The sequence below is a fragment of the Nicrophorus vespilloides genome, unplaced genomic scaffold (genome assembly GCF_001412225.1).
Source record: "Nicrophorus vespilloides isolate i.1.1-1 unplaced genomic scaffold, Nicve_v1.0, whole genome shotgun sequence".
NCBI lineage: Eukaryota > Metazoa > Arthropoda > Insecta > Coleoptera > Silphidae > Nicrophorus > Nicrophorus vespilloides.
In genome coordinates this window covers 74,396-101,983 of record NW_017095471.1, presented here as the reverse complement: position 1 = coordinate 101,983, position 27,588 = coordinate 74,396, and the positions used below count along the sequence as shown (strand labels likewise).

General features: G+C 38.0%; 6 protein-coding genes across 9 annotated transcripts; 3 read left to right on the top strand and 3 right to left on the bottom strand.

Annotated features, from left to right (window-relative positions):
* Positions 1–748: 748 nt before the first annotated feature.
* LOC108568425 (interaptin) lies at positions 749–11,679 on the top strand. 3 transcript variants are annotated; one of them, XM_017930181.1, is made up of 8 exons: positions 749–1,309; positions 8,328–8,479; positions 8,693–8,827; positions 8,885–9,952; positions 10,015–10,179; positions 10,258–10,570; positions 10,940–11,083; positions 11,143–11,679. In XM_017930181.1, exons 1-8 carry the CDS (start codon positions 1,080–1,082, stop codon positions 11,495–11,497), a joined length of 2,562 nt encoding a protein of 853 aa, XP_017785670.1. In that variant the 5' UTR covers positions 749–1,079; the 3' UTR covers positions 11,498–11,679. The 3 variants fall into 3 exon arrangements, with proteins under 3 accessions (XP_017785670.1, XP_017785744.1, XP_017785398.1); XM_017929909.1 differs by lacking the exon at positions 749–1,309 and adding an exon at positions 6,483–7,265; XM_017930255.1 differs by lacking the exons at positions 749–1,309; positions 10,940–11,083; positions 11,143–11,679 and adding exons at positions 6,480–7,265; positions 10,642–10,933.
* LOC108569056 (aldose reductase-like) lies at positions 11,591–14,129 on the bottom strand. Its single transcript, XM_017930483.1, has 5 exons — positions 13,943–14,129; positions 12,514–12,798; positions 12,265–12,462; positions 11,853–12,208; positions 11,591–11,793 (listed from the first exon to the last, which is right to left on the bottom strand). Exons 1-5 carry the CDS (start codon positions 14,018–14,020, stop codon positions 11,751–11,753), a joined length of 960 nt encoding a protein of 319 aa, XP_017785972.1. The 5' UTR covers positions 14,021–14,129; the 3' UTR covers positions 11,591–11,750.
* A 184-nt stretch (positions 14,130–14,313) lies between these two features.
* On the bottom strand, positions 14,314–16,518 carry LOC108569136 (aldose reductase-like). 2 transcript variants are annotated; one of them, XM_017930604.1, is made up of 7 exons: positions 16,366–16,518; positions 16,172–16,307; positions 15,835–16,089; positions 15,479–15,763; positions 15,128–15,322; positions 14,714–15,069; positions 14,314–14,465 (listed from the first exon to the last, which is right to left on the bottom strand). In XM_017930604.1, the coding sequence occupies exons 3-7, from the start codon at positions 15,907–15,909 to the stop codon at positions 14,420–14,422; spliced, it is 957 nt and encodes a 318-aa protein (XP_017786093.1). In that variant the 5' UTR covers positions 15,910–16,089; positions 16,172–16,307; positions 16,366–16,518; the 3' UTR covers positions 14,314–14,419. The 2 variants fall into 2 exon arrangements, with proteins under 2 accessions (XP_017786093.1, XP_017786165.1); XM_017930676.1 differs by lacking the exons at positions 16,172–16,307; positions 16,366–16,518 and having other exon boundaries at positions 15,835–16,096.
* On the top strand, positions 16,024–18,245 carry LOC108568972 (threonine aspartase 1-like). Its single transcript, XM_017930369.1, has 6 exons — positions 16,024–16,126; positions 16,188–16,316; positions 17,066–17,470; positions 17,528–17,758; positions 17,822–17,970; positions 18,074–18,245. The coding sequence occupies exons 1-6, from the start codon at positions 16,108–16,110 to the stop codon at positions 18,194–18,196; spliced, it is 1,056 nt and encodes a 351-aa protein (XP_017785858.1). The 5' UTR covers positions 16,024–16,107; the 3' UTR covers positions 18,197–18,245.
* Positions 18,246–18,320: 75 nt separating this feature from the next.
* Positions 18,321–27,551, bottom strand: LOC108569265 (protein Daple). The gene is made up of 7 exons (XM_017930800.1): positions 27,513–27,551; positions 23,185–23,602; positions 22,438–23,123; positions 22,301–22,382; positions 21,936–22,241; positions 19,548–21,876; positions 18,321–19,478 (listed from the first exon to the last, which is right to left on the bottom strand). Exons 2-7 carry the CDS (start codon positions 23,242–23,244, stop codon positions 19,150–19,152), a joined length of 3,792 nt encoding a protein of 1,263 aa, XP_017786289.1. The 5' UTR covers positions 23,245–23,602; positions 27,513–27,551; the 3' UTR covers positions 18,321–19,149.
* On the top strand, positions 23,861–27,313 carry LOC108569358 (WD repeat-containing protein 6). Its single transcript, XM_017930915.1, has 4 exons — positions 23,861–24,130; positions 24,390–24,880; positions 24,941–25,529; positions 25,590–27,313. The coding sequence occupies exons 1-4, from the start codon at positions 24,049–24,051 to the stop codon at positions 27,311–27,313; spliced, it is 2,886 nt and encodes a 961-aa protein (XP_017786404.1). The 5' UTR covers positions 23,861–24,048.
* Positions 27,552–27,588: the final 37 nt, after the last annotated feature.

Below are 27,588 nucleotides of genomic sequence, written 5' to 3'. Positions count from 1 at the left end.
TAATGAAAGTTTTACAAGTAAATTTCTAAAATTGAAAGAAGTAAACAGATTGTATATAAAGATGATCTAAATTTGATATAAACAAATATTTTGCTCAAACTCATGGTTGATGAATATATAGGAAGGAAAGTTTCTTATAATTACACTTAATTAATTAACAATTATGCATTTGTTAATGTAATTGAACCCAAATTGTATATTCTTATTAAGATTATGTAACTGTATAAATATTTCAAAATATTATCATTATACTGATTATATAAGGGTAAATATAATGAAGTAAAGCTTCTTGAAAAAATGTAAATTGTAATTTGATTTAAGTAAACTAACTTATTGGAGGAGAAACTATGGTTTCTTGAGTAATGAAAGTTTTACTAGTAAGTTTCGAAAATTGAAAGAAGTAAACAGATTGTATATAAAGATGATCTAAATTTGATATAAACAAATATTTTGCGATAAACACTACGACTTAACTATGTTAAAACTATGTTTTCTAGAAATCTAATTTGTATGAAGTAAACAGTAATGTTGTTTATGAATCGAGGAGATGCGACCGATCGTCTGTCTAGGCGGGATTTTGGGTTGTTTATTGTTTCGCGTATTTTTAGAGTCTTCGTGAAAAGAGTAGTGTAGAATGTTAGTTAGCGATTGGTTGAATCAATTTTTGGACGCGAGACTCTAGTCGCAATTCGCGAAACGGAACAAGTCCCAAGAATGTGTTGTTAATATTAAATTGTGGTCTAAGTGTAATGTCAGATGGTGTCCGCGTTTGTATTGTACTAACTTTGCTGTGTTTCATGAAGCACCCGAACTGGCAAACCGACTGACCAGAGCATCGTTGTTCCAAGGCTCCTGTTTAGCTGCAAATAGCAAATATAGTGGCGAGCGCGACTTCCCTGCCAGTACACTACACATCTCATCTCATGTAACACCACACACACTCACCCATACATCCACTCACACACGAATCTATTCATATATATACGCACACAAACGCACGCTAGATAGTTTTTTTGAGCAGACGAATCGGGACTTGCAGAGTAGAGCATCTTCGCGAGAGCGCCGAAGAGAGGAGAGTTATGAGTTTTGTGAGGAACATTCTTAGCGGGAAACTGGGTGGCGGTAGTGATGTTGTGCCCTCTACCAAGGAGGAAGCGGCGGACATCGAGGATGAGGATGACGTGAGCGAGGGCACGACCTCCTCCACGGATTCCGCGGATACGGGCATCTTCAACTCCAGCGATTTGGAGTCTTCTGGACATGCGATAGATGCGGACTGCTCTGCCATCTCCAACTTCTTCGGCTACTGGTAAATAATACGTTCACTTCCTTATTCATTTAACGAAACAAAACAAGAAAAAATCAAACTGCATACCGATCCATTGGCGGACGTCCAAAACTCTTCTCCGGAGTGGTTTTTCCCCTTTTCAAACGAAAATAATTTTCGCGTATCATCATCATCCTCGAGAACACCAAATTTTTGCGCATTACTGTGCGCTTCGCATCCTGGAACTACCAATATCCTGGATCCAATGAATCTAACGGTTTTCAACAAAAAAGTATGGTGAGTCTTTCGGATTCAGTTATAAACTTACTTTAAAGAAAGTTACATCGTTATTAGTTCTTCTGAAACAATGAAATAAAGCTTATTTTTTTGTTCTGAATCCAGTGTAAATTATATACCTTAAGACTTGTTTGATGATCTTGTCGAGTTCATTGTTATTATTACGTTAACACCTGTACGAGATTCACCTTTCATTTGTGAAGTAATCATTTGAATTTGGAATACAATAGGACCTGGGACACTTCCCTATGGAACACCTGAGAATGTTGATATTATGCAACCAAATTCACGTTTTCTATCATCTACCTGCAAAATACTTAAATTAATTGTTGTCATTTAATCAATTTATTGAAGCAAATATAATTAGAATTCAATTTGTATATAAAATATAAGCAAAAATTTCATAATTTTGACAAAATTATTGACGAAAAATCAGTAAAACATGTACTTAAAAACGACGAAAGTTTAAAATAGTTTATTTGTTATTGCTTCCCTATTAATAGATGAAACATTATAAAACTTGTTTTCGAAAGCATTTTAACTATCAAAACATCTATTTTCAATTGGTTTTAAACCAATTGTTAATTTGATCGAACCAAAAAGTGTGAAAATAAAGTTGATGCATCAACAACATTTTTAAGAAACTTTAACAAATATGTTGTTTTCTTCATCTTCTATATTTAAATTGGATCTACCTGTTTGAAGTTGCAAAATAATTCTTATAAAAAGAGAAGAAACAGGTCAATTTCGAAAATACAAAAGCGACGTTTCTTCTTCGCACGAGTAACGTCCTTTTGGCACCTTTCGAACGAAAAAATAGTGCAATTTCACTAATTAACTGTTAACGCAACATTTGCAACCTACAGAGAAAACAAACAAAGTGTTTCAAGGTTTTGGGTCATAGACAATTATACTAAAAATATCAACAAAGACACAAAGAGATCAAAAAAAATCCTCTTCTCGTTTTATTCTCAGGTGAATGAAACATTATTTTCGTATGCAAGTTTTACATGAAAGGAGCCAAAAAAAAAAGAGAGGATGGTAATGAAATGATGTTTTCGTACAGGTTTAGGCGTAAATCAGCTGCCGCGTTCTATTTCGGGAAATCTCTCGACGTCCAATTTTTCGCGATTTGCGCTTCTTTTGGCTTTAAAAGCGCGTGCGGCGTGTAAAAATAATCAAGAACGAAATTTACACGAATTACATACATCAGAGTGATGTGTTTCATCTCAAAAATCGAGCCAACTTCTATACACTCTCATTGTTTTTTTGTGAATAAATTTCTAAATTGATGTATAAACTATCTTAATTTGCAATTTCTTGTTGAATTAACTGAATTAAATAGTTAAAGTATACTTTTATTACTTAAAATAAAGTAAAAAGTTTGAAATTTTGTCTTTTAAAGTCAAGATTTTGAGAAAATGAAGAGAAATGTAACGTTAATGTTTTGTACGAATTAAAGCAGTTTCTTGTTTCTATTCCGTTTCTTGTTGATCGTAAATGTTAAATTCTGGTTTTCACGTAATTGTGGGCTGCGTTTGATATACACACAGAAGGTGCGTAAACATAAATACGAAGTGTTTATACGGTTCAAATAAACATTGCGGTCTGAAGGAAAATGCATCTTTTGAACATCTTCTGGTTGCGTGAAAGTGGTAAGGTATAATATTGGCCAGAGCGCAGTGGATGATGTCGCGTTAAAATTGGGCCTGAAAGTGCGGAGGACTATTTGCGTCCGACGGGTCAACAGTCCAGTCCAGAGGAGGACGAAGAGCGGAGCGGTGCGGTAAATCGCGCATTCCCGAAAGTTGTCCTCCCTTTCTGTTTCTCAACCAATGAGAGGACAAGGGAAAGACTGAAATGGAAGCTAAAGGAATTAGAATAAACTAAAAATATCCGTCGTCTCGTCTCGTCGATTTTTCTTTTTGTAATTGCCAATTTCGCTGCGGATGGATATGGAGGAACGCGAAGACGCGCATTTATTAAAAGAAACGTTTGCAGCGGTTCTTTCTACAGAAATAAACTATAACTGGAAGGAGAGAGAAAGTTGTGCGCGGACAGTTTTATTCATTAGATAATTAAGGTCCAAATCGTTTAAAGAATGTGAAATGAGATTAGATAATTGTTCCTACATTTATTGATATTTAGAAAAAATCTTATCTTATTTCATTTTCTAACTATGATAAAATGAAAATATGTCATAAAAAATATCATAAAAGAAACGTTACTATTTCAGTTCGATCATATTTTTTCAATTGAAATCTATATTATAACATAATAATTTAGTATAAATTATATAATTTCAATACTAAATCTTAGATTTGTTAACAAGATTTTGATATGATACAAAAAAAATCAATTAGAAAAATTTATTTAAAAATTTGTCATAAAAGAAACGTTACTATTTGAATTCGTTGCCATTTTCACAATTGAAAACTGTATTATATAATGATTGCACAATAATTTAGTATAAATTATGTAATTTCAATACTAAATGTTTGATTTGTTAATTAGATTTTTATATGATACAAAAAAATCAAAAACCAATTAGAAAAATGTACTTACAATATTGTCATAAAAGAAACGTTACTATTTGAATTCGCCTCCATTTTCACTATTTAAATCTATATTTTAACATGATTTCATAATAATTTAGTATAAATTATATAATTTCACGACTAAATCTTTGATTTGTTAACTAGATTTTGAAATGATACAAAAGTATTATCAAAAATCAATTACAAAGATTTTCTTATAAACTTGTCATAAAAGAAACGTTACTATTTGAATTCGCTGCCGTTTTCACTATTGAAAACTATATTATATAATGATTTCATATTAATTTAGTATAAATTAAGTAATTTCAATACTAAATGTTTGATTTGTTTATTATATTTTGAAATGATACAAAAATATTATCAAAAATCAATTAGAAAAATTTACTTACAAATATGTCATAAAAGAAACGTTACTATTTAAATTCGCTGCAATTTTATCAATTGAAAACTATATTATATAATGATTTCATAATACTTTAGTATAAATTATGTAATTTTAATACTAAATGTTTGATTTGTTAATTAGATTTTGATATGATACAAAAAAAAATCAAAAATCATTTAGAAAAATGTACTTACAAATTTGTCATAAAAGAAACGTTACTATTTTAATTCGCCTCCATTTTCACAATTGAAAACTATATTATGTAATGATTTCATATTAATTTAGTATAGATTATGTAATTTTAATACTAAATGTTCGATTTGTTAATTACATTTTGATACAAAATATTATCAAAAATCAATTTGAAAAATGTGCTTATAAATTTGTCATAAAAGAAACGTTACTATTTCAACTATATTACATCAAGTTTTCATAATAATTTAGTATAGATTATATAATTTCAAGACTAAATGTTTGATTTGTTAAATATATGTTGTTATGATAAAAAAAATCAATCTTTAATAAATAAAAATAAAATTATAAACTGTCATAAAAGAAACGTTACTATTTGATTTTGATCTCATTCATTTCCTACTCGCTTTACAACAACAGAACTTTCAGTATTTTCATGAAAACTGAATCACTTTCAACTATTTCATGCGAATCCATAAAACCTATTTACTCAATTTCTAAGAAACACAATTATCGTTCGCGCTAAAGCAACATTATTAATTTTATTATTATTTTTTCGGTGCTTTGTTCTTTCATTCTCGAAGTCGTTTAAAAATACCGTCGCGGATTTATTCTTGGACGGTCGCTTGGCATGGAGCGACGGAACGTCCAAACAACTTCCAATAAAACAAATATATATGTTATATACGTATATAAAACTTTTCTATATGCTTTATTTTCACATACACACTTACTTGCATAACTACACAATTTCCACACGCGAAAATCACAAGGCCAATAAATCAATGTTTGTCGTGTTTACACATTAAAATGTGCACTCAATGTATTCCATCAAGTTTCAGCTAGAAGTTAAGCTAAAAATACGGTTTTTTTCATAGTTTCAAAGTTCAACTTTCACTACGAATTACGTAAAAACTGAAAAACTTTTATTTCATTCAGTTTTATCTTAAATTTAAACCACCAATTAGTTTCTTTTTAATTAAACTCAATTAGTTTTCTAGTTATTTACTAATAATTGAATACTCTTATTGTATAAATATTTCTGAAATGTAAGCGAAATTAATTGGAGATGATCATGACGATGCGAAATAAATTAGTTGAATTTTGGCAAAATTTTGGATAACTAAAAATAGTGGAGTGTTATCGACCTAGTCAAGTTTAGATATTGAGTTTCATCTAAATCTAAAAGCAAGCCAAAACTATAGTACAAAGATTTGATGAATGAACATTGTTGCTATGGAAAATAAAAATAAATGAATATTCAAAATCAAACATTGATTTTATGTAAAACGAATAACAAATCTGTTGCTAAGGAACAAAAGTGAATATTCATGTAATGTTTCAGTGAAAAACAAAAACAAAGCTCATGTAGAGTTATGTGATGAAGAAAAAACAAATGAAGAATTGTTGCTAAGGAAATGAAATTAAAGAAATAACAAAGGGATCTATAAATATTGGATTATTCACGAGCTAAATTTACGTTCACTTTACGTCGCAAAGTAGGAAGAAAACAGCGTTCGCTTAATATTTAATATCGATGGTAATAAAAACAAATTACGTAAGGTGCGTCCATTCATGAAGTATTTTGGAGTCCAGATTGCGAGCTGGGTGAGGTGAAAGATGAAAGAAAAAAAGTGAGAGAGGAAAGCAGATTGGAGAAGTGCGTGCATCGGCGTCTCAGCGTCAGAGCATCGTTTTCTCCTAGTGGTTTTTGTGCCTTTTCCCGCCGCTAAATATAAACTGAAGTGATGTTGGAAATCGCGACTCTCGGGGGAAATATTTAGTAGTGTTTGGACATTCGCCTCGAAAACATTTTCCCCCTTTCGATCACCATCACTCAAGCTCACTGCATCGTGGGAGAAAATCCAGAAGAAAACTTTCCTGTAGTTTTTTTGAGATTTGAAGAAGTTAAGAGAAGACCGAGGGGAGAAAAAAGGAGGACTAGAAAAAAAGATGTTGGTGCAGTGAGTTAAATTGTCTTCGAGATGTTCAACTTCTTCAAGAGGTCGAGACGGGAGGACGGATCCGAGAAAAAATTGGTGAAAGATGAGGCCGGTCGTCCCACGCGAAATTCGTTTAAAAATAATTTGCCGCAAGGTGGCATAGTTTTGGCAGGGAACGAGGATTGTCGGGATAGTTGCAATGGTGTAACAACTAACGACGACCAAACGAACGAAAAACCAAGAATGCTCTCGTACGCCGGAACGCTGAAGAAGTCCGAGGCGAAAGGGCAGAACGTTAAACCGTGCGGACACGGAACCGTTGCGATTTCGCCGAGAGTCCCATTGGCCATCTCCAAGAAGAACGAGCATCAACAGCAGCAGCAGCAGACGCCACCGCCGAGCCCAAAATTGGAGGTGAAGAACAACAACAAATCGGCGCCAACTGCAGCAGTGGTTGAGGTGAAACCTACACCGAGATGCAAGAAGAACGAGCGCAAAGGTAGCTTGAAAGAGAAGAATCATCAAGTGGATGGTAACCATCTGAAGAGGCAACACAGCGCGGACAATCCTCCACACGCAACGAACGGACAAACACACGAAGACAAAGATAAAGAAGACGAGACGTACGTTTGTATTTTTTTTTTCTATTTCGTTTCTTGTTATTCTTTGCGATCGAATTAACCCATTTGACGTCCGCATGCAACGCGAACACCCACTCGCTTTTATAATTAGAATTCGCCTCTTCAGACGAGACGCCGTTTCTTACTATCAAGACGCAAACCGCCGCCTTCTGCTAATTGAAAGTCAATGATTGATTTATTCGACTTTTGCACAACAGTCTAAATATACCGACTCTACGTGAAAGAACACTTGTTTTATGTTTACCACCTAGATTATGGGATCTTAAACAACTGAAGACGCAGACGTAATCAAAGAAGTTTCTTGCTTTACACATACAACGATAAATATTCTTGCTTAAAAATTAGCACATCGCAGATGGAATTAACAAGACCATACAATTCTTAGATGAACTGAAGACATATAAATAGATGCTGAGTGTTAATACTTATTATCAACTTGGACGAAATCTTGATTCGTGATTTCATCAACCTAAAACAAAGTGAAAATTTATAAAGATATGTTGATTAAATGTATACATTGTCATATAAAAGTTGCTTAAAAATTATAACATCTTACTAAATGTAATTAAATTAAAAAGTTTATGATCATTTTATAAGATTTGTTTCTGTTTGCAGCAACTAATTAAGATTATATTGTTTCAAGTCCAAATTTCGTTTCGAATCTTCACAAATAAAAATACGAACAAAGTATAAATATAATCAATGGTAAATAGACGCATAAACTAAAAATATATACATTTATAAATATTTAAATACTAAGCAATAAATTTGAATATTAATAATGATAATAAAGATTCGGTAAACTTTCTTGTTAATAAAATCCATGAGGAAAACCAGATGCTGCCACCGTGTTTCATCTCAATTGAGATCGAGAATTTTGCAACAATTTACGAGCATGTTCGCTCGGGACGCTTTGCCAGTTGATTGCTGAAATCCTATAACAATTTTGAATAGATTCAAATTATGTTATTAATAGAACAAGAGTTTTGATAACAATTTCAGTTTTTGTACATTTCATGTATGTGTGGTTTTTGATTGTTTTAGGAAAAATTTGATAAATCAAGAGGCAAAATTCCAAAGTCAACTGAACGAACTGTCGAAGCAGCTATCGCAGAGGGATGGAGAGGCGAACAAGCTGCGGTTCCAGCAGGAGGAGCTGCAGAGGGACGTGTTTGCCAAATCGGCAGGAATGGACCGTAAGTCTTTTCTTTTCCCATTGTTGTTCATAGAATAATAACCGGCACAGAGAGAGCGAGCGTATCTTTCGTCGATAATATATAATAACTAATATAGCAATCGCCGATAAGGGCAAATATTTAATCAATGACACCGAAGAGATAAATAATAGCACCAGCAACAGGCGCATTGCATTACACGAAACATAATGGGGTCACGCGTTTCACATTTAGGGCTCCAGGCCGAACTTCAAGCAGCCCACAAGGAATCCGAGTACGTGAAGCAGAGGCTGAGGAATCTGGAGGATGACCTGCAAGAGTACAGAAGGAAGAATGGCGAACTGTCCGAGGAGCTCACAAATAAAAATGGTAATTTTGCATTTTGAAAATAAATGTTATCTCTTGTTGTTGATGGTGTTGTTGCAGAGAGTTACGCAAAGAAAGAAACTGAAGCGGGAACGAGAATAAATGAACTTGAGCGTGTGATCGGTGAGCTGAAGGTGAAGATAGGATCGCTGGAAATGCAGATCGAGGAATTGCAAAGAGACAAGAGGCAGCTGGAATTGCAGCAGGAGGCTATTTTGGCGGAGAGAGAAAAGGAGAAGCAGCTGGTGGAGGTCGCGCTGCAGGAGGCTCTGAAGGAAAAGGAGAACGTGAACAAGAAATGGGAGGAGGAATTCGAGAAGCTGAGGACGGTGAGCATTCTGAAGGAGCAGCAATTGCTCGACGATTTCGAGTGGAAGCTCAGGGAGGTGGAGAAGACCTGCAAGGGCAGATTAATCGAGAAAGATAAGACCGTGGACGTGAGGATTCAGGAGGCGTACAAAGATGCCGAAGAGAAGATGAAGTTGGCGCAAGAGATGATGGACGAGGTGGAGCATCTGAAGGAATGCGAGATGGAGATGGGCGAGCTCAAAGATAAATCGAAGCAGCAGGAAAAGTCGCTCGAGTTTCTGAGGGAGCAGCAGGAGCAGATGCGTCTCGTCGAGCAGAGTTTAAAGGACGAGGCGAAGAAGTTGAGGAGTTTGATCGATTTGGAGAAGGAGAATCTGCAGCACATGCAGCGCGTCCACAATCAGGAGATCATTGATAAGGAGCGTTGGCTGCAGAACACTTTGGACGAGAAAAAGACTGAGATTGCCGTTTACTGGGAGGAGAGGTTGCTGCACGAGATAGGAAGATTGAAGTACGAGCTGGAGCAGCTGTACTTCGAGGAGAAGCAGACGGCCGTCGAGAACATCCGAGCGCAAAAGGAAGAGGAGTTCCAGGAGGCCAAAAAGAAATGGGAAGAGAAGGTGGAAGAGTGTCTTGCGGACATCGCAGCTTTGAAGAAGACCCTCGACGAGAAAGAGAGGACATACCATGATGATATGGTAACCCAACAGACTGTAACCGATCGCGACATCTTGGAGCTGAGGAGGATCATGGATAAGATAGATGACGCTCACCACGAGCGCTTCGAGAAACTGATGATGGACAACGAGAAGGAGATAGGTGAGTGTTGGCGTGTCAGAGTTTTTTTTGTTGGCATCAGTAACGAATCTAATTCGTTTCAGAGAGGATCAACGAGGAGCACGATCTCAGAGTTAAAGAGGTCGAGACGAGCTGTCAAAATCAGATGTCTTCGTTGAGGACCACCCTGGAGTTGGTCAAAGAGCAGATGGAGCGTGAATCACAGCAGAAGATTCAGTCCCTCATCCAGCAGCACCGATCCGAACTAGGTGAGCGATTCTATATTTAATTTACGTTGCCTCTGCCAAACTGCGGATTATAATTAAATGCGCCGCGGATAATTTCAGACGCGCAATGGGACAATCTGATCCATCAGAAGAGCGAGGCGATCAAACTCGTCGAAGATGAGTACGTCAATAAATACAAAACGTTGGAGGAGCAGTTCTACACTCAGCAGAAATCGCACGAGGCTCGCGAAGTTGAACTGCTCAAGAGCATAGATAGCTTGAAGAACGACGTGAGCAGCAAATCTTCAACCATCGATGATCTGCAGAACAACGTGGACGTACTCGAAGGCGGAGTGCAGGTTCTTAATCAGGAGATCGCAAATCAGGGGGAGCAGCTGGAGAAGAACCGCAAGGACGCCGACCAGAAAATCAGGTGATGACGACATTCTTCTTCACAGCGAGGACACATTTGACTAATACAACTTTGAACCTCTCTAACTTTAGAAACACTAAGGGCATATCGCCGGATACGACCTACTTAGTATTTCTCTTCCCGATCGTCGCATACCTCTTCCAGACTTGCAACGCCCTCACGTTAATCTTCCTCCTCTGCTCTGCCATCCTCTACAAATACCAATGATCTTTCACATACATTTATTATATCCAAAAGCATTTATACTATTATACTATACTACTACTGCCTAACAGCATTTACCACCAACCACATCACTAACCCTTTTATTATATTTTATATTATAATCCACACCTCCTAACCTCGATTTTATCTTTACCACGACGCCAGAGGCCTCCAGGACGTCCTCATCAAACTCCAGGCGCTTCAAGCCCAGGAAAAGGATGAGCTACAGATGAAATTCAATCAGCAGCAGAAACAGTACCAGACGACGATAGATCATCTGCAGAGAAAATGCACAACGTTAACGAAACTGTGAGTGGACCTACTCATAGCTACAGTCTTCTATAAATCATTAATGTATTCTTCTACAGTTTTGAAGAGGTGAGAGGGCGATACGAGAGACGCGATTCGCGGCAGGAAGATCTGAACCTCATCTCCGACCTGAGGCAAGTCATAGCTGAACAGGAGAAGGACATGGCCTGCATGAACGAGGAGAAGAGGTTCTATCAAATGAAACTGTTGAAGCTCCAGAGGAGCATGGATGGGGAAGGCGACGATGAGGAGGATGATGAAGACGATGAACTCGAGGAAGGCTTCCACACGCCACCCAGGTTCATCCCCAACCAATACACACCGCCTCAGCCTATCAACAATAACAACAGTAATAACTGCATCATCTCTATTCCACCCACAATACCAGAATGCGATGATTGCGATGAAGAATAAGCTTAGAGTACGGCTTTTTCAATTTCTATTCTCTCTCACCACGCACTATTTATTTTTTCTTTCTTTCTCCACACTTTTGTTATATATTATATATTCGTAATGAAATTTGTATTTATTTGTATAAAACAAGAATATTTGTTTCCAAACTCGATGTATTTACAATAAATATTGATAATAATTAATTTATTCCAAATATTCTAATTTTAATTAAATTCCACGAAAGGAATTTATAAGACCAAAAGATGTTGCTTTCCTAGTATTCATCGTGGAATGAGTAGTATTTATGCGATTTGGCACTGAAATACGATTCCGTTAATACAATTTGCTACGATTAATTTACCTTCAAAATGCATACTCTGCGAAGGTGCAGGTCCTTCCGTTGCAATCGAAAGAGTCCAGATGTGCCATGTCTTCAGTGGAAAGCTCGAAATCGAAGATGTTAAAGTTCTCGGCGATCCGGGATTTCGTCACGGATTTGGGGATGGTGATGAGTCCCCTCTGCACTTGATATCTAAGAACAATCTGGGCTGCGGTCTTACCGTACTTGGCTCCCATCTCTTTGAACTTGGGATCGTCCAAGAGTTGAGGATCGCCTGCCTTGTATCCCGGCCTATCTGGAGATCCCAAAGGACTGTATGCTGTGATGGTGATGCCCTTGGACCTGCAGAATTCGATCAATCTCTTCTGATTGAAGTACGGAGAGCATTCAACCTAAAACAAAAACGTAAAATTAGATTAAGATATTTCAAAAATTTGCTGCTCATTACTTGATTGGTGGCTGGGACGATCTTCGCGGATTGGAGCAACCTCTCGATCTGGGCCTTGTTGAAATTAGAGATTCCAATGGACTTGGTCAGTCCCTTGGCGTTTACTTCCTCCATGGCTTTCCAGGTGTCAACGTAATCATCGTCGGACATATCGACGCCGGAGTTATCTTCCTTCATCGGGAAAATGTTTTCTCCTTCCTAAAATATCTTCTCTATAAATACATTCACCAAATCGCTTATTAACATTACTTTGAAACCGAAAGGCCAATGGATCAGGTACAAGTCCAAATACTCCAGACCTAGGTTGCTAAGGGTAACTTTCAAAGCAGGTTCGACTGCTCCTGGCCTGTGGAAGGTGTTCCACAGTTTACTGGTGATGAACAAATCCTCCCTTTTGACGACACCTTCAGCAATCTTGGCCGTAATGGCTGCACCAACTTCCTTCTCGTTTTGGTAAACGTGAGCACAATCGATGTGCCTATAACCAATGTCGATGGCATCCTTCACAGCTTGAGTAACTTCACCAGGCTTCGACTGTAACCGAGAAAAAACTAATCGTTAGCAAATAAAACTTCAAACGCATGGAAAAACAATCTAATCACGGTAAACACTTCGAAAACAAATCTAATCGCACATAAAATATGTGTTTACAAATTTTCAATGTATTGGCGATCTAGAAACAAATTTTGCTTTTAATAGTCTCAATTTACGGTAACATGAATTTAACAAGATATGGAATTATAGCTCAAAACACAATTTCCATTCGTGCGTCCTTGAATTATATCGATTGAAGAATGTTCATTAATATATGCGCAATTGTTATGAATTCATTAAATTAAACAACAAATAACCCATTAGTTTCTTATCAACAATGAATATTTGCTATTGACATTCTACTATTTTTACATTTAAAATAATTGTTGAATTTTAAACTAGAATGCATATATTATAGTTATTTTTTAAATTGCTATTAAAGTTCATATTTGATCTTTAAAAACCATAATTTTATATGAAATATATTAATTCATATAATTTTACATAATTACTTTAACATTGATGACCTAAATAAGTGAATGGTAATTTACTGTTCACATGAAGTTTCAATTCATATAATAAACTTTTTATTTACTTTTCATTAATTTGAAATACACTATCTTATCTATTTTAGAAAGCAAGTAGTAGCAAGATCATAGAAATAATTTTGATAAAAAAAAGGTTCAATGTAATTACATTATATCTCAATTATTATTGATGAAGTACTATGATTGTTTTTAATAAAAAGTTGTAAAAGTATTTTTTTTCTTAAATTTCTTCTCTTTGTATCAATAAAATGATTTATAGTTCAGGTAGAGTTAAAACTATAACATTTCAATCAATTCATTAACATAGATGTCCATAAAACCAAAAAGGTTATTAATGTTAATTAAATAATTGGATTATTATTTCTCAATCTATTTTCTTTAAAATAAATTTTCACATATTTTCCAACAATATAAACAGTGAGTTAGTTTTTTTTTTGTAATAATTAGGAATATGTGAAAAAATGTTACATGTTTTCTCAGCTTACTTTTATCGTAAATAATTACGTTTTATATGTATAATTATTAATTTACTATTATACAATCGATATCGCGACTATGCAAGCATTCTTAAGTATGTCATATATAATTTATTTTACCTTCCATGTGCCCAAACCGAAGAGCGGAAACTCCCTGCCGTTATTGAACTTGATCTTGGGTACAACTTTCGATGCCATACTTGCTGTTGCCTTCTCTTCCTTGTTGTGTTACTATCTCTAACTGTATACTCGTTCCACGCAACGGATGAAGCAATAAAACGGCGAATCCTCGTCGCCTCCTGCAATTTATTTATAAGCGAAATCACAGTGCGCGCGCCTTCGAGATCAAGTTTATCTATTCCCCGCTACCACTTAAATCCACGTCATCTACTATCAATTAAGTAATCATCCTCGAGAAGAAAACTTGAAGATCGATGAGGATAGAGCGGGATAGATGATATCAGATTACATTAGTTGTGCAATATTTATTATTATTTTTTTTATGAGTTTTACTCGACACAGTATGAATTTTTACAAAATAAAATAAGAAATATAATATAAGAGTAACAGGGTTCATTCATCTTCCAAATGAAACACTCAGTATTCATCATTCTCGAACGGATGGTGCGGATGACCCAAAGCTCTATAAAAACAACCATAGACACAGTATTGCATTTAAATGAAATTGCGTAATAATTGTACTTGGCATGTCCTTGGACATACTTTGATTATATACTATATGGATTAATTCTAGACAAAAAAAAGCGTGAAATAATCTGCTTGAAAACAGCATTAATGGAAAAGTTCCAAATTTAAACCATCAATAATTTGAAAAATAAAACAAATATTAACTAATGATCTCATGATTTTTTTTAACATAATAATACTTACGGTGTCATGGGACAGATTCTACCGTTGCAGTTGAACGAGTCCAAGTATTTAACATCGTCGTCGGTTAGTGCGAAGTCAAAAACTTGGAAGTTCTCAGCGATCCTCGACTTGGTTACCGATTTGGGAATGGTAATGATGTTCCTCTGAACTTGGTACCTCAGCAGGAGCTGGGCTACGGTCTTATTGTACTTCTTAGCTATTTCCTTAAGCTTGTGATCGTCCAACAAGACCGGATCATCGGGCTTCGCCCAAGGCCTGTCCGGTGATCCAAGAGGGCTGTAAGCAGTCACCTGAATCCTCTTCGACCTGCAGAATTCGATCAACCTGGACTGGTTCAGATACGGATGACATTCCACCTAAATTTTCTCTCAGTAAATCAAAAATGTTCTTTACGAAACTATAAGTATTTCATACTTGAAGATTGACCGGTCTGACGGTGGCCGCTTTCAGCACCCTCTCGATTTGCTTTTTGTTGAAATTGGACAGACCTATAGACTTGACGAGGCCCTTCCTGGTGCACGCTTCCAGCGCTTTCCAGGTATCCACGTAGTCCACCTCACTAAAGAGCATACTACCATCCTTATTGGTGGGGAATAAAGGACCTTCCTCCTGTTTAAAATCAAATTCAGTTAAATCAATTTAAAAATCATTGGATCGCGACTTTCAAATTCAATTTATCGGCAAAAAGAAATAAGCAAGATAAATATCAGTTTGCTTCCTTAATTTGCGTTATCTTAATTGAACCTGACAATCAGAAAAACAAACCAAATAGCCAATGGGCCAGTGGATGAGATAGAGATCCAAGTAGCTCAAGCCTAAATTGGCGAGAGAATCCTTTAGCGCGCCCTCAACAAGATCTGGCCTGTGGAAGGTGTTCCACAGTTTGCTCGTAACAAAGAGGTCCTCCCTCTTGACCACACCTTCATCCAGTTTAGCATTGATGGCCTGACCAACCTCCTTCTCATTCCCATAGATATGTGCACAATCTATGTGCCTGTAGCCAATATCAATGGCATCCTTAACAGCTTGGCTCACCTCTCCAGGCTTGGACTGCAACAAAAAAAAATAACAGTAACAAAATAATGTCAATGCATTGGATCCAATTAGATGGATGCGTTTACCTTCCAAGTGCCTAAGCCGAAGATGGGAACCTTGCGGCCATTGGAGAACTCAAGTTTGGGAACGGAGAATGACATAGCTTCTTTGTTGGTTGTCGTGATACGAGTGTTGAGAAGCCCGTCAGCTGCTGGTTTTTTAAACGGCTAATCCTTATCAGCAGTATTCCGAAGGATGAAAGATCACTCTTCCCACTATGCACAAGCGATGTTTACCGCTTCGGCCGGATCGAATCTGGGTGGCGAATTTTCGCACATAACCTGTACAAACAACAGACGATGATAGCAGTACATTGCGGTAAGAAATTTGCTGCGGCGAATTAATTTCAACTTTATTAATTACCATTAACGATCTGAAGGTGCGGGAAGCCACTCCACCAAGCATCATGTTAAATACAACAAGTTGTGCAGTAAAGCGTGCAGGGCCGGGATGGAGGTGATCAAAGCCGGTGGAAGCGCCTTGGAGGCCGTCAGGGCTGCTGTAATTAGTAAATAATTTGCTTTAAACACATCGCAATATTTAGGATGTTTGCTTACCTTGTAGATAGATGATCCACCTTTGTTTTCTGATCCATTGCATCTTCAATCAATTGAAAAGTAGTTGAATGTTTGAATTAATCCTAAACAATTTACTCAAACTTAGTACAATTATTGTTGATGACAATTACTATTATAAACAACATTTGTTTCTTGTTACTGTAGTAACTGAGGCCTCTTTGATGTAGGATTAAAATTATTAATGACATTTAATGTCATCAACCAATTTCATAGTTTAGTTCAATTTGAATTCATTATATTGTTATTAACAGCACTTTTAACATATCAGAGTAGACTCATCATTCAATTAGTTCAATTTGAAACAAGCAATTTTGCATGCATTTACAATTGTAAACATTCAAGTCTTGCATTTGGTAGAATAACTATTTTTCTAGTAGTTTGATCATCTCAATCAAATTTGTTTTAAACAATTCATATTATATAATAACTTCTACAATTTTTTTATTTTGTTTGTATATACAATGTAGATAATTTAAATTAGTTGAATGAATTCAATTAATGAATTAATTTGTATTATTGTTATCAACTTACAAGATTGGATTTCAGATGATTTATGTAACATGATTTATTAAGACTTATCTTCCGTTTATTGCTCAATGGAAAGTCTTATCTAAATTAGTTCGAAGCTATTTGATTGAATTAAAAAAAATAATCTGTTAATTTGCTTTATGTTGATTAGTTTTGGAGAATGATCCGCTTTCGAATGCCGGATATGGATCCAATTTGACTGTGGAGGGTCGCGTCGAATGCGACGCTTCCGTAATGAACGGCGATAATCTGCTCTTCGGAGGTTGCGGATCGGTGCCGAAGGTCAAGAATCCCGTAGCTCTGGCTTACGAAATCTGTCAGAAGCAACTGGTGGAGCAACCTTCCGGTCTGGTGGCTCCCTCACTGCTCGTCGGTAGCGGCGCCTTGAAGCACGCCCGCTCCAAAAGCCTGAAGATCGTTAAAAACAAAGACCTGGTGTCACCAAAAGCCGAGCGGCAGATGAGGAAGTACCTGGGTATAGTCAACGTGAAGCTGGACACAGTCGGTGCCGTCTGCGTAGATTCCACCGGTTGCGTAGCATCCGCCTGCAGTTCCGGTAATCAATTACTTGAAAGAAATGAATGAAAGAATTAATTTAAAATGTTTTATGCAGGTGGATTGTTGTTGAAGAGTCCAGGAAGAGTGGGTCAAGCTGCGCTGTACGGATGCGGCGTCTGGGCCGACAGTTGGGCGAAGAAGTCGGAAGATTCCGTTGCAGTTAGCACCACCGGATGCGGTGAGCATCTGGTGCAAACGCAGTTGGCCAAAGAGATTTCCGATGACCTGAAGAATTGCTCGTGTCCGGTCACAGCTCTGTACTCGTCGATGACCAACAAATTCATCAGTACGTCCAATCGAGCTCCGTACTTTTTTCTTTGCTATATTTAAAATTATGATTCATGTCCAGATTCACGATATTTGCATAGGATCAAAGAGAAGAACGCAGGGGCTTTAGCGGTGCACGTTTCCAAAACTGGAGAAGGAACCGTCCTCTGGGGCCACAGCACCGAATCCATGAGCGTCGGATACATGAGAATCTCGGATGCTAAACCAAAAGTAAATTAACTTTTCTGATATAAAGTAACATTTCGAATAAGTCATGGAAACGAAGTACTTGTCAAGTATTAACATTGAAATAATGTACTTGTAAAATTTTCAGACGCTAATCTCGACATTTTCAAGTGACGAAAGGGTCAAGATTGGTAGCACGGTGACAGTGGGCGGTAACAATTTCTACCTATCAGAATCGTCCTCCGACGCCTCTATGGAGCTGCAAGCGTGATGCAAACAAGAGACTGGATATTATTAATTAAATTATGTAACGACCTATACTTTCTATATATTTTTTTTTGTATATCTATCAATATATATATATTTATTTTCTTGATTAGCAAACACTTTTATCTATATTTATATAAAATCGGTATACAACATGGAAGATCAATTCCTAATATTGTCCTTTGTCTAAGTTAAAAAAAATACATTTAAAACTCACGAACAGAATAAAAACTTGTACATTGTCTGGATGTATACATATATATAAATATATATTAAAAAAAAAGAACACTTTCTAGTAAAATTGGATGGAATCACATTTTACAGAGTTCACACTTAACTAGACGGGTTGGTTTTAATATTAGTGTTTCAGTACTGCGGTTTTTTTTGCGTTATAAATAAACCTAAATGCTAGACCTTAAGAGTTAGTTGCTTTTGATTTTTTGTTTGTTTGTTTTTTTTTGATGAATTAGGCAAGAATAGAGAGCGCATCCTAAGCACATAAATAATAATACAGCCGTGGTTTTAATAATACTAAATGCTAAAAATAGAAAACAAAGAGAATACTTTAAATTTAAGAGGAAGAAAAGCACTTAAAGCGTATAAATTTTTGATTTTCGTTACACCCGCATTTCATCTTATTTATTTTTTTGTTAAGTTAAGGCCATAATAAGGCATACGTGGTTTCTTTTTATTATTTTCTAATACTAAAATGGTTAACTTTCGAAGACCAAAACTGCACACGGAGGAGATCAAGGAGGAAGAAATATGGAAAACATATATCACACATACTCGATGAGCCAGCGAAATGCGTGCAGGAAAGGGTGGGATCGAGATTTGAGGTAAATATTGGTGGTGTCGAATCCGAATCCTTCCGATTGTTCACGTTTTCGATGATTCATCTTGTATCAAGAAAAGTAGACACTATACGAAAGATAGAAAACTCACGGTGCTATCATTCTAAACGCACCCATACTCGAACCAGGTCTCGTTCTCTTTGGCACCGTCTCCCTTGGGTTTACGGTCGGTCGGGACGTCGTGAACCTCCTCGTTCTTGCTCTGCTGTTGGTGCACCGGGGTGGACGTTACCATCTGACTCCTCTGTGAATCCCCGAAGACGGAGATCTTGTTGTAGACCATGAATGGAGTGTCGTTTGGATTGTTTGAAGAAGTGTTCGTTGGCGTGCTCGGCGGCGCTGGATCGTCCTCCGACAAGTAAACAGTCCGTCTGGTGCCCACGGATCCCAAGCTCAATGGGCCCTGTGGTTCTCTGGGGTAGACTTGATCACCTAAACAGAAAACAAGAGTAAAATTGACGAACTATAGATATTACTATTTTTATTAATGTTGCGACTTACCAGCTACGCTGTTCCGGTGAGAGGTCAGATCACGATGCGATCTCCTCAAAGCCACCTCGTCTCTGGGTTTATGACCATGCAAACTACCTACGGAGCGCTTGAAGGGTTCACTCCTTGGGACCTGTGGATCCCCCATGCTGTTGTCGGAATCGTTACCGGCGGATTCCCCGGAACCCGCGCCGACGATCATCAGCTGCGAAGAAGACTTCTCCGCGTCCTCGTGCCATGACCTCCTGTTTCTCGGACTTTTGATCATGTCGCTGCCCGTCTTCCTCAACTTCTTGATGAGGTTAGCGCCAAAACCACGCTTCTTCACCGATGCATTGTCCATTTTTCTATAATGCTCCATTATTTTCTCCTCGAGTTTCTCTTTCTGTCTGCACAGATTGTTGAGCCTATCAGTGAACATCTTCTCTTCTAAATGAAAGTGCTCTTTGTCCTCGAGCGAGTGCAGGAGGAGAGAGTGGTACTGCGCCAAGAGCTTGGTAACTTGATCCATGAGGGCCCTGCGATCGCCGTCCAGGCTGGTGTTCATTTCGTACAGGATGTCGCACCTCTGCTGCATCGACTTCAAGATGTCGATTCTTGCGTTCAGTTCGGTCTCTACCTCGCCCTTAGACAACCGCAGTTTACTGGTCTCAGCTCTCAAGCTCTTGTTTTCCTCCTGCAAAGCCCTATACTCAGTCTTCAGTCGTTCGTTCGCCGTGAATAGATGTCGGAAGTCATCCTTCAATTTAGAATGCTCCGTCCGCAAATTGCCCAAACTCTTGGACTCGTTCTTCAGCGCATCTTTTTCCTGCTCCAGATTTGTCACCTTCTTCTCTAACCCATCGTTCATCTCTTTGGTATTGCGCGCCTCGGCCTTGGAATCGCGCAATGTCTTCTTCAAGGTCTCCTGCTCTTTCTTCGCATCTTCGTAATCCTTACCTAGCTGCTCGTGAAGATTCCGAATGGTGCTCAAATCCACCAGCATCGCGTCGTAGGTCAAACGCTTAGCTTCGTTCTGTTTAGTCAACTCTTCCTTTTCCGCGACAAGCTGACTGTTGGCTAATTGGAGCGCCGTTTGCTGCGTCTGCAGAGAATTTACCTGTGAAGTTAACGTAGAAATATCTACTTGCATTTTGGCGTTCTCATTTTGCATGGTATTCAAATCGTTGGTGAGCTTCTCGCATTTTAGATCCAATTCTGGATCCCTTTCCACCTTCACTGGCTTCTCCAGCGATAGTTTTTCTTTGGCATACGTTACTATGGTTAAAGCCAAATCAGACTTTTCAAACATGCGTTCTACTATCGTACTAACATCGGTGTCCAAAATATCCAAACCCAATCCCATCTTCTCCAAAATACTCTTGCATTTTTCATTGACGACTTTCTCGCCAACCAAGTCTTTCTGCAGAGTCGTTATTGTTTCTAAATGGACTGTAGTTTGCGAATTCAATTCTTGATATTTTTTCTCAAACTCTGACAGCTTCTCACTTTGCCCGGAAAGGGTTTCTAAGTCTCTAGTTAGTTTGATGATATCCTTCTCCTTTTTCTCGCACAATTCCGATTGCGTATCCAAAGTTCTATCTTTAGTTTCCAGAATCTCCTTCAAGCGAACGACTTCCTTTTGAACAGTAGCGTGATCCTTCTCCATGGTGGTAATCTTAGCAGTTAAATCGGTAGACATTTGTTCGAACTCTTTGCTTTTGCTGGCGGTACTCTTAAAATGCTCCAAGGAGACGTTTGCATGCTCCAAGCATTTCTCGGCATCATCAGCTCTGCGTTTTACAGTTTCGCACAACGAATGCACCCGTTGCTTTTCTTTATTCAAAACATCCATGTTCTTTTCGAGCTCCTCAACTTTAATGCGTTCGTTTTGCAAATCCTGCGTTTGTTTATCAGAGTTCACTTTATTGGTATCGATGACCGTTTGTAGCTTCTTGTTCTCTTGGATGGACGCTCTGAACAGCTCCTCCAGTTCTCGGTTCTGCTGCTTAACGCGCTCGCAACTCTCCACAAGTTGATCCTGCTTCAATTCAAGCTTTTTCTTTTCCTTCTCCAAGTCCAAAATGCGCTTGGAATTCTCGTGGAAGTTGTTCTCTTTAAGCGAATCTATGGTCGATAACAGTTTCTGGTTCTCCAATTCCAACCTCAGTGCTCTGGCTTGAGCATTGTTTGTCAACTGTTCCGATAAACTGTTATCTCCCGAATTACCAGATTCCTCCTCATCGGTTTCCGTGGTTAGCTTAAAGTTCGTCGTTTCTTGCAAAGCAGATTTGGTGACCTGTTGCAGCTGGAAATTCTCATCCATCAAATCGGTCATCTTTTCCCTATCGGCGTCTCTTTCCTGAAGACAAAACACTTGTTAAAATAATTTGATAATGATAATTGGGAAGGAAATGTTACCAATGTGATGTCGTTTATCACTTGCTTGCTAGCTAATAGCTCCGCTTCCAATTCCAATAAACGATTGGCCTTCTGCCTGGCTCGGGCAAGATCCGCTTCTAAGGTTTCTCGAGACTCGAGGAGGACGCGATTATCCTCTCTAAGTTCCGCCACCGTCATCTTATAGAAATCGGTGTCAGCCAAACGTTCACGATACCGCTGCACTTGTGCTTCCAGTTTCTCCACTCTTAGAGCCTTCTCGCTCATTGCATCCACTTCATCTCTGTAGGCCTTGGCTTTCCTCGCTTCAGTCAGCAAATCGCAGTTCTGAAATATCAACAACCAAATGAAAATGCATTCAAAGTATGGGAACTTCGCATAATTACCTCTGCTTTCAACTTGGATATTATGCATTGCGAATGGTCAAGTTCTTCCTTGCACTCTGTGAGCAGTTCCGTTTTCTCCTCCCTGCAAATATGAAAATAATACTTAGTTTGCATTGATTGCAATGTCTAGGACTTACAGTTCCTGTCGCTGTTTCCGTAGCCTTGCCTTCCAATCAGCTAACTCAACGGCTAAATGATTGGACTCGAAGCCCTCGGGGTTGCCGCCTGTGGGAGTCAAGCCATGTTTGTCGCCGTTGCTTTGACCCATCTCCTGGCCTAGGTCGGTGACCCAATGCTGGAACAGAGCATCTCGCTCGTTCGTCAGATCCCTCAGATGAAGATACAGCTTCTCTGGCGTCTGGTTAGGCCAGTCGAGCGTCAAAACAACCGACTGATCATCGGTCACCCGCTTAATGCACTCGACAATCTCGTGCTGCACATCTAAGCCGAGCTCTTTGATCCGGGCTATGAAGATCTCTTTCGTCGGTCCTTGTACGGCGCAACCGAGCAACAGCAGTATGATCAACTTCAGATGCTGTAGAGCTTCCTGCGAGGAAGGCGATCGCCCAATAGTCACGCAATCCGGAAGCGCAACCACGACCTGCCCCAATTCCGCTTCATAGATAGTCTTGATGTTCTTTATAATACTGTGGAAGATCTTTATCCTGGAAGCTGTCACACTGAGACCCTGCAGGTTAATCAGGACTGGCACAGGATGGGAGGGCTCTGGATCTATCTGCAGAAGCACCTCATTGATAGGGCTTCCATCGAAGAATGTCTCATACACTTGCAGTGACTCTGGTTTCTTAATACATGTACTCAACTGCAACAGGAACAATCTTATTATTATCAACATCCAAATACATGGAGACAAGTTAACTTACCCAAGTGACGAGGGGTCCAGAGAGGAACTCCTCAATGTTAGCTGCACTGGCTGCCACCATCTTTGATCATGCACTTCCTTCTTCACTGGGATAAGATCACAGAAAGCCCACTCTGGACATGATATTGTGACATAACCAACAAGCGAAACTCCGCCGCCTACGAAGATCCGATCATCTGTGAATTATGGTCTGCTCTTTCTTCTTCCTTCTGGAGCACCGAATTCTCAAGAGGTACTTTCAGACCCAACGGATAGGAGAGTGGTTTACCGTAACTTTAATCGCCTGCCGGAGATCATCTGACACTTGTCATCATCTTCGAAATTCTCACGGCACGAATACCGATAACAATCGGTGATGAAGAGGTGGAAGAAAACAATGGCAAAATAAGCACCGCTCCGCATTCGAGTCAAGGCCTTTTCTGTCAGACCAAACCGGAGCTGTCAAACTATTTTTAAATCACCCTTTCCCCCCTTTTTTTGTACTTTATTTTTACCCTCCATTCATAAGAATCCTAAAACTAATTTTACGATTTCCAAAAATCTATAGAAATATCTTGTTCCTTTTTAACATTAACTGTAAACCATTAAATTAATTAAAAGTTTACAATAAATACTTTAAAGAATAGATTGAAGATACAACATTAGAATCATGAAGAGTTAAATTAAAATCAATTGTTAATACCATTTCAGATACCAAATCAGAGCTGCACATGAATTAAGATTCGATAACTGCGCCAGCTGACTATACTTTTGGAAGAGATCTGTATATAACGTTCCATACTTGTGCTGTCGAATAACACATTCTGACCATATTTTCATCAACAATGTTTTTCAACTTCCAATAACAACAAAGACGACAATTAAAATGGCTCTAGTAAAGTTTACTGGAAAACTAATTAAAACGGACGTGACCGCTATAAAACTCCTCGAAAACCACTTATTATGCGGTAAGCAAGAACATTTTAATTCAGTTTCAAAAAATATCTTAGGTTAGGTGCAGAATTTAATTAATTACCAAAACAAACAAATATGAAAACAAATATTTTGAATCATTATATTTTTAAAATAATTGTTTTGTTTGTTTATACGAAATTAATGAAATTTTACAATTATTTTATATAATTGATGATATTCAAGTTGCCTATATTATATTTTAAAAATTTGTTTAATTGCTATTATGAAGATTAATTTTATATATGTTTTTAGGAATTGGAGCTTTTCTACATGTGTACAGTATAGATGAAACGGCTTCATCATTATTGCATAAATTAAGAGTGTTTAATGGAGTCAGGATATATGGAATACAATTGAGTGAAAGTGGCAATAAAGTGTTATTGCATGCAGAGAACCAGATTAAAGTGTATTCAATGGATTTGAAGAGTTTGGAATTTAAGGAAATTGCTTGTGTGGAGAGCAGCGATTGGGTTTTAAGAGCTAAATGGATTGATTCTGATGAGAATATAGTTGCTATCTCAATGCACAATGTAATTGAATACTACACAAAAGATTTGGAATTGAAGAAATCAATAGTTTGCGAGGAAAGATGCATTTTGTACTGTGCAAATCTTAGTTACAACAGATGGGAGGATTTGGTTGTGTTATCTGGGACTGTTTTCTCTGAAGTCCTGATTTGGAAACCGAGCTTTGATGAAGGGGCTGAGTTGTGCAAAGTTTTGAGAAGATTGACTGGGCATAATGTAATAATATTTATATATTTCTGTTGTGTTTTGATGTAATTATTGTATTTTTTGTTTAAGGGAGTTCTATTCTCGATACACCATGTGCCTGGAATGGAATTAATATGCACGACGTCGGACGATCGTTCGGTGATTTTGTGGCAATTCGATGGGGAATTGCAGGATGTTTTAAAAACGAACGAAGAGATCAGATTGAAGAAGAGAATGTACGGGCACAAGGCGCGCGTGTTCGGATGTCAACTGTTAACTAATCATGTGGTTTCGATAGGTGAGGACGGCTTCCTGATTGTATGGGATTTGAATGGAAATCTGTTGAGAAAGATCGAGGCTCATCAGAACGGACGAATTTGGTCCGTTGATTGCAGCGAAGAGAGGAACATGATCGTTACAGGTGGAGGAGATTCTGGAGTGATAGTTTTTCCCATAAAACCGTTGATGATGATCGATCATCTGGAATTCCAAGAGAAAGCTACACCGAAGCACTTGGTTCTCTTGGAGAACAACGATATCGTGTTAATTACAGATAAGGGATGTGTTTATCAAATGAATTCCGAATCAGATTGGTGTCGATTGATGTGGACTTTCGAGGAATTCGAGAGCTATTCGCTTCTGGAAGTCTCCAGTTGCAGAAAAATGATCGCCTTGGCTGGTAACAAATTGGAGATTAAGATTATTAACTTTTCTTTTTAAATAATGAAAATTTTAAAAGGTTTCAAAGGAGTCATCCGCGTCATAACATTGAACGAATCCAATGGAAAATTGGAGCTAACCGCTTATCATCGAGGAATTGAGAAGGATAGGACGTACTCGTTGCATTGGCTCAACTGCAAGCACATTTTAACCTGCGGCATTGACGGTTTATTGTATCTATGGAGGATCGAAAATGGGGCTCTGATACTCTTGCATATATCGCAATTACCGAAAATCAAAGAGAGATGGTCAACGGCTGCTTGCCTTTGTGGAAAAGGTATAGCGGTTGGAGACAGAAAAGGCAACTTGCATTACTACGATCTTCACGATCTCAATCCTATGCAGACCTTCAAACGCACTCACAATCATTTAGGAATCACCAATTTACACTACGATAGTACTTCAGGTATACTCACAACACTCGGAAGAAATTCTAGAGTTTGCAAGTTTAAGCTTGATTCGCACACCAGGCAATTGGAGTTGCTGACTAGCGATAAATTACCATTCACGTGGTTATGCTCAATGGTCCAAGAGAAACGCATAATCACAGCGTTTTCAGGAAACGATTTCGTCCTTTGGGACTACAAAACTAGACGTGTCGTATTGCAATTGGGCTGCGGCGGAGGTCACAGGTCGTGGGACTTCAATCCAAAGCACAGCAAATTCGAATACGTCTACATCAAGAATAAAACGATAAATGTGATTAAATCAGAATGGAGTTGTATCAATTCTCGCGATATAATCAAAGGTTTTCATGTGAACGAAATAAATTCGTTGAGATGTTTGAAACGCGATGGATGCATTTACTCTTTGAGCGGCGGCGAAGACACCACTCTGAGGATTGCCAAATACGATGGACAAAACTTTGAGAACATCGACGTGCTGAAGTCGCATCTATCAAGCATTAGATGCTTAAACTTGTACCAGCTCGAGGATGAATCGAAATGTTTCCTGTTTTCTGCAGGAGGAAGAGGACAGATCATCCTTTGGCAATTGGATTTCAACAAGGAGAACATCTGCAACCAACTCTTCTCTTATTACGAGGCCGACAGCAATTTGTCTGAAGTGCGGGTCATGGATTTGTGCTCCGCGAAGATAAACGATGAAGTTTTGCTGTTCGCTGCCTGTTCAGATGGTAAAATCAAGATCTACTCTATGCAAAACGACGAGTTGAAGCTTGCGAAAACCTTGGAATACAAACTGAAGTGTATTCTTAAGGTCACGCTGTTAACATACGAAGATGAAACAATTGTTGTTTCCATGGCTACGGATGGTTATTTGGTGTTTTGGGACTTGAAGACTGGATACAAGTTCGGTGAAATTAAAGCACATATTTCGGGTATAAACAGTTTCGCTTTTAGAAAGATGAATGAAGACATCTTCCTGTTTTTAACCGGAGGAGACGATAACGCTCTGACGATGAATCTTTTTAAAATTGTTAGGAACGAAAATGAGTTGGGTTTGGAAACGATTTCCGATTACTCCAATGATGGAACTCATGTGGCGCAAGTGAGTGGAGTTTACTTGGACGAGGAATACTTTATGGCAACGTCTTTGGACCAGAAGCTTACCATCTTTAAGTATGATATATTGAATGGTACAATTTTGGTACGGTACGCGGGTGTTTATAACTCAACCATTTCAGATGCTAAAGGCATCGAAGTTTTCAGGAGTGAAAAATCGTTGGAAATTGTTTTATACGGATTGGGAATAGAAATAATTAATTGTAATTTATCTGTGTAGTACATATACATTATATAACACTGTTAAATACAAACTTTTACAAAATTATTATACCAAATCGAATGTAATTGCAATTTAATTTTAATTTAAACAAAATTTTTAGCAGCGCCAAAATGGCTGAACTAAAAACTAATGATGACGCTTTTATGACAATGAAAAAAGTTATACTTATAAATGAAGAATTGGATTAATTACTCACTGCTAATTGCTGAATTCGAATTGTTCTGTGTTCTCCGGTGATGGATTTCAGGGAATGCAGGATAATTCTCTGGATT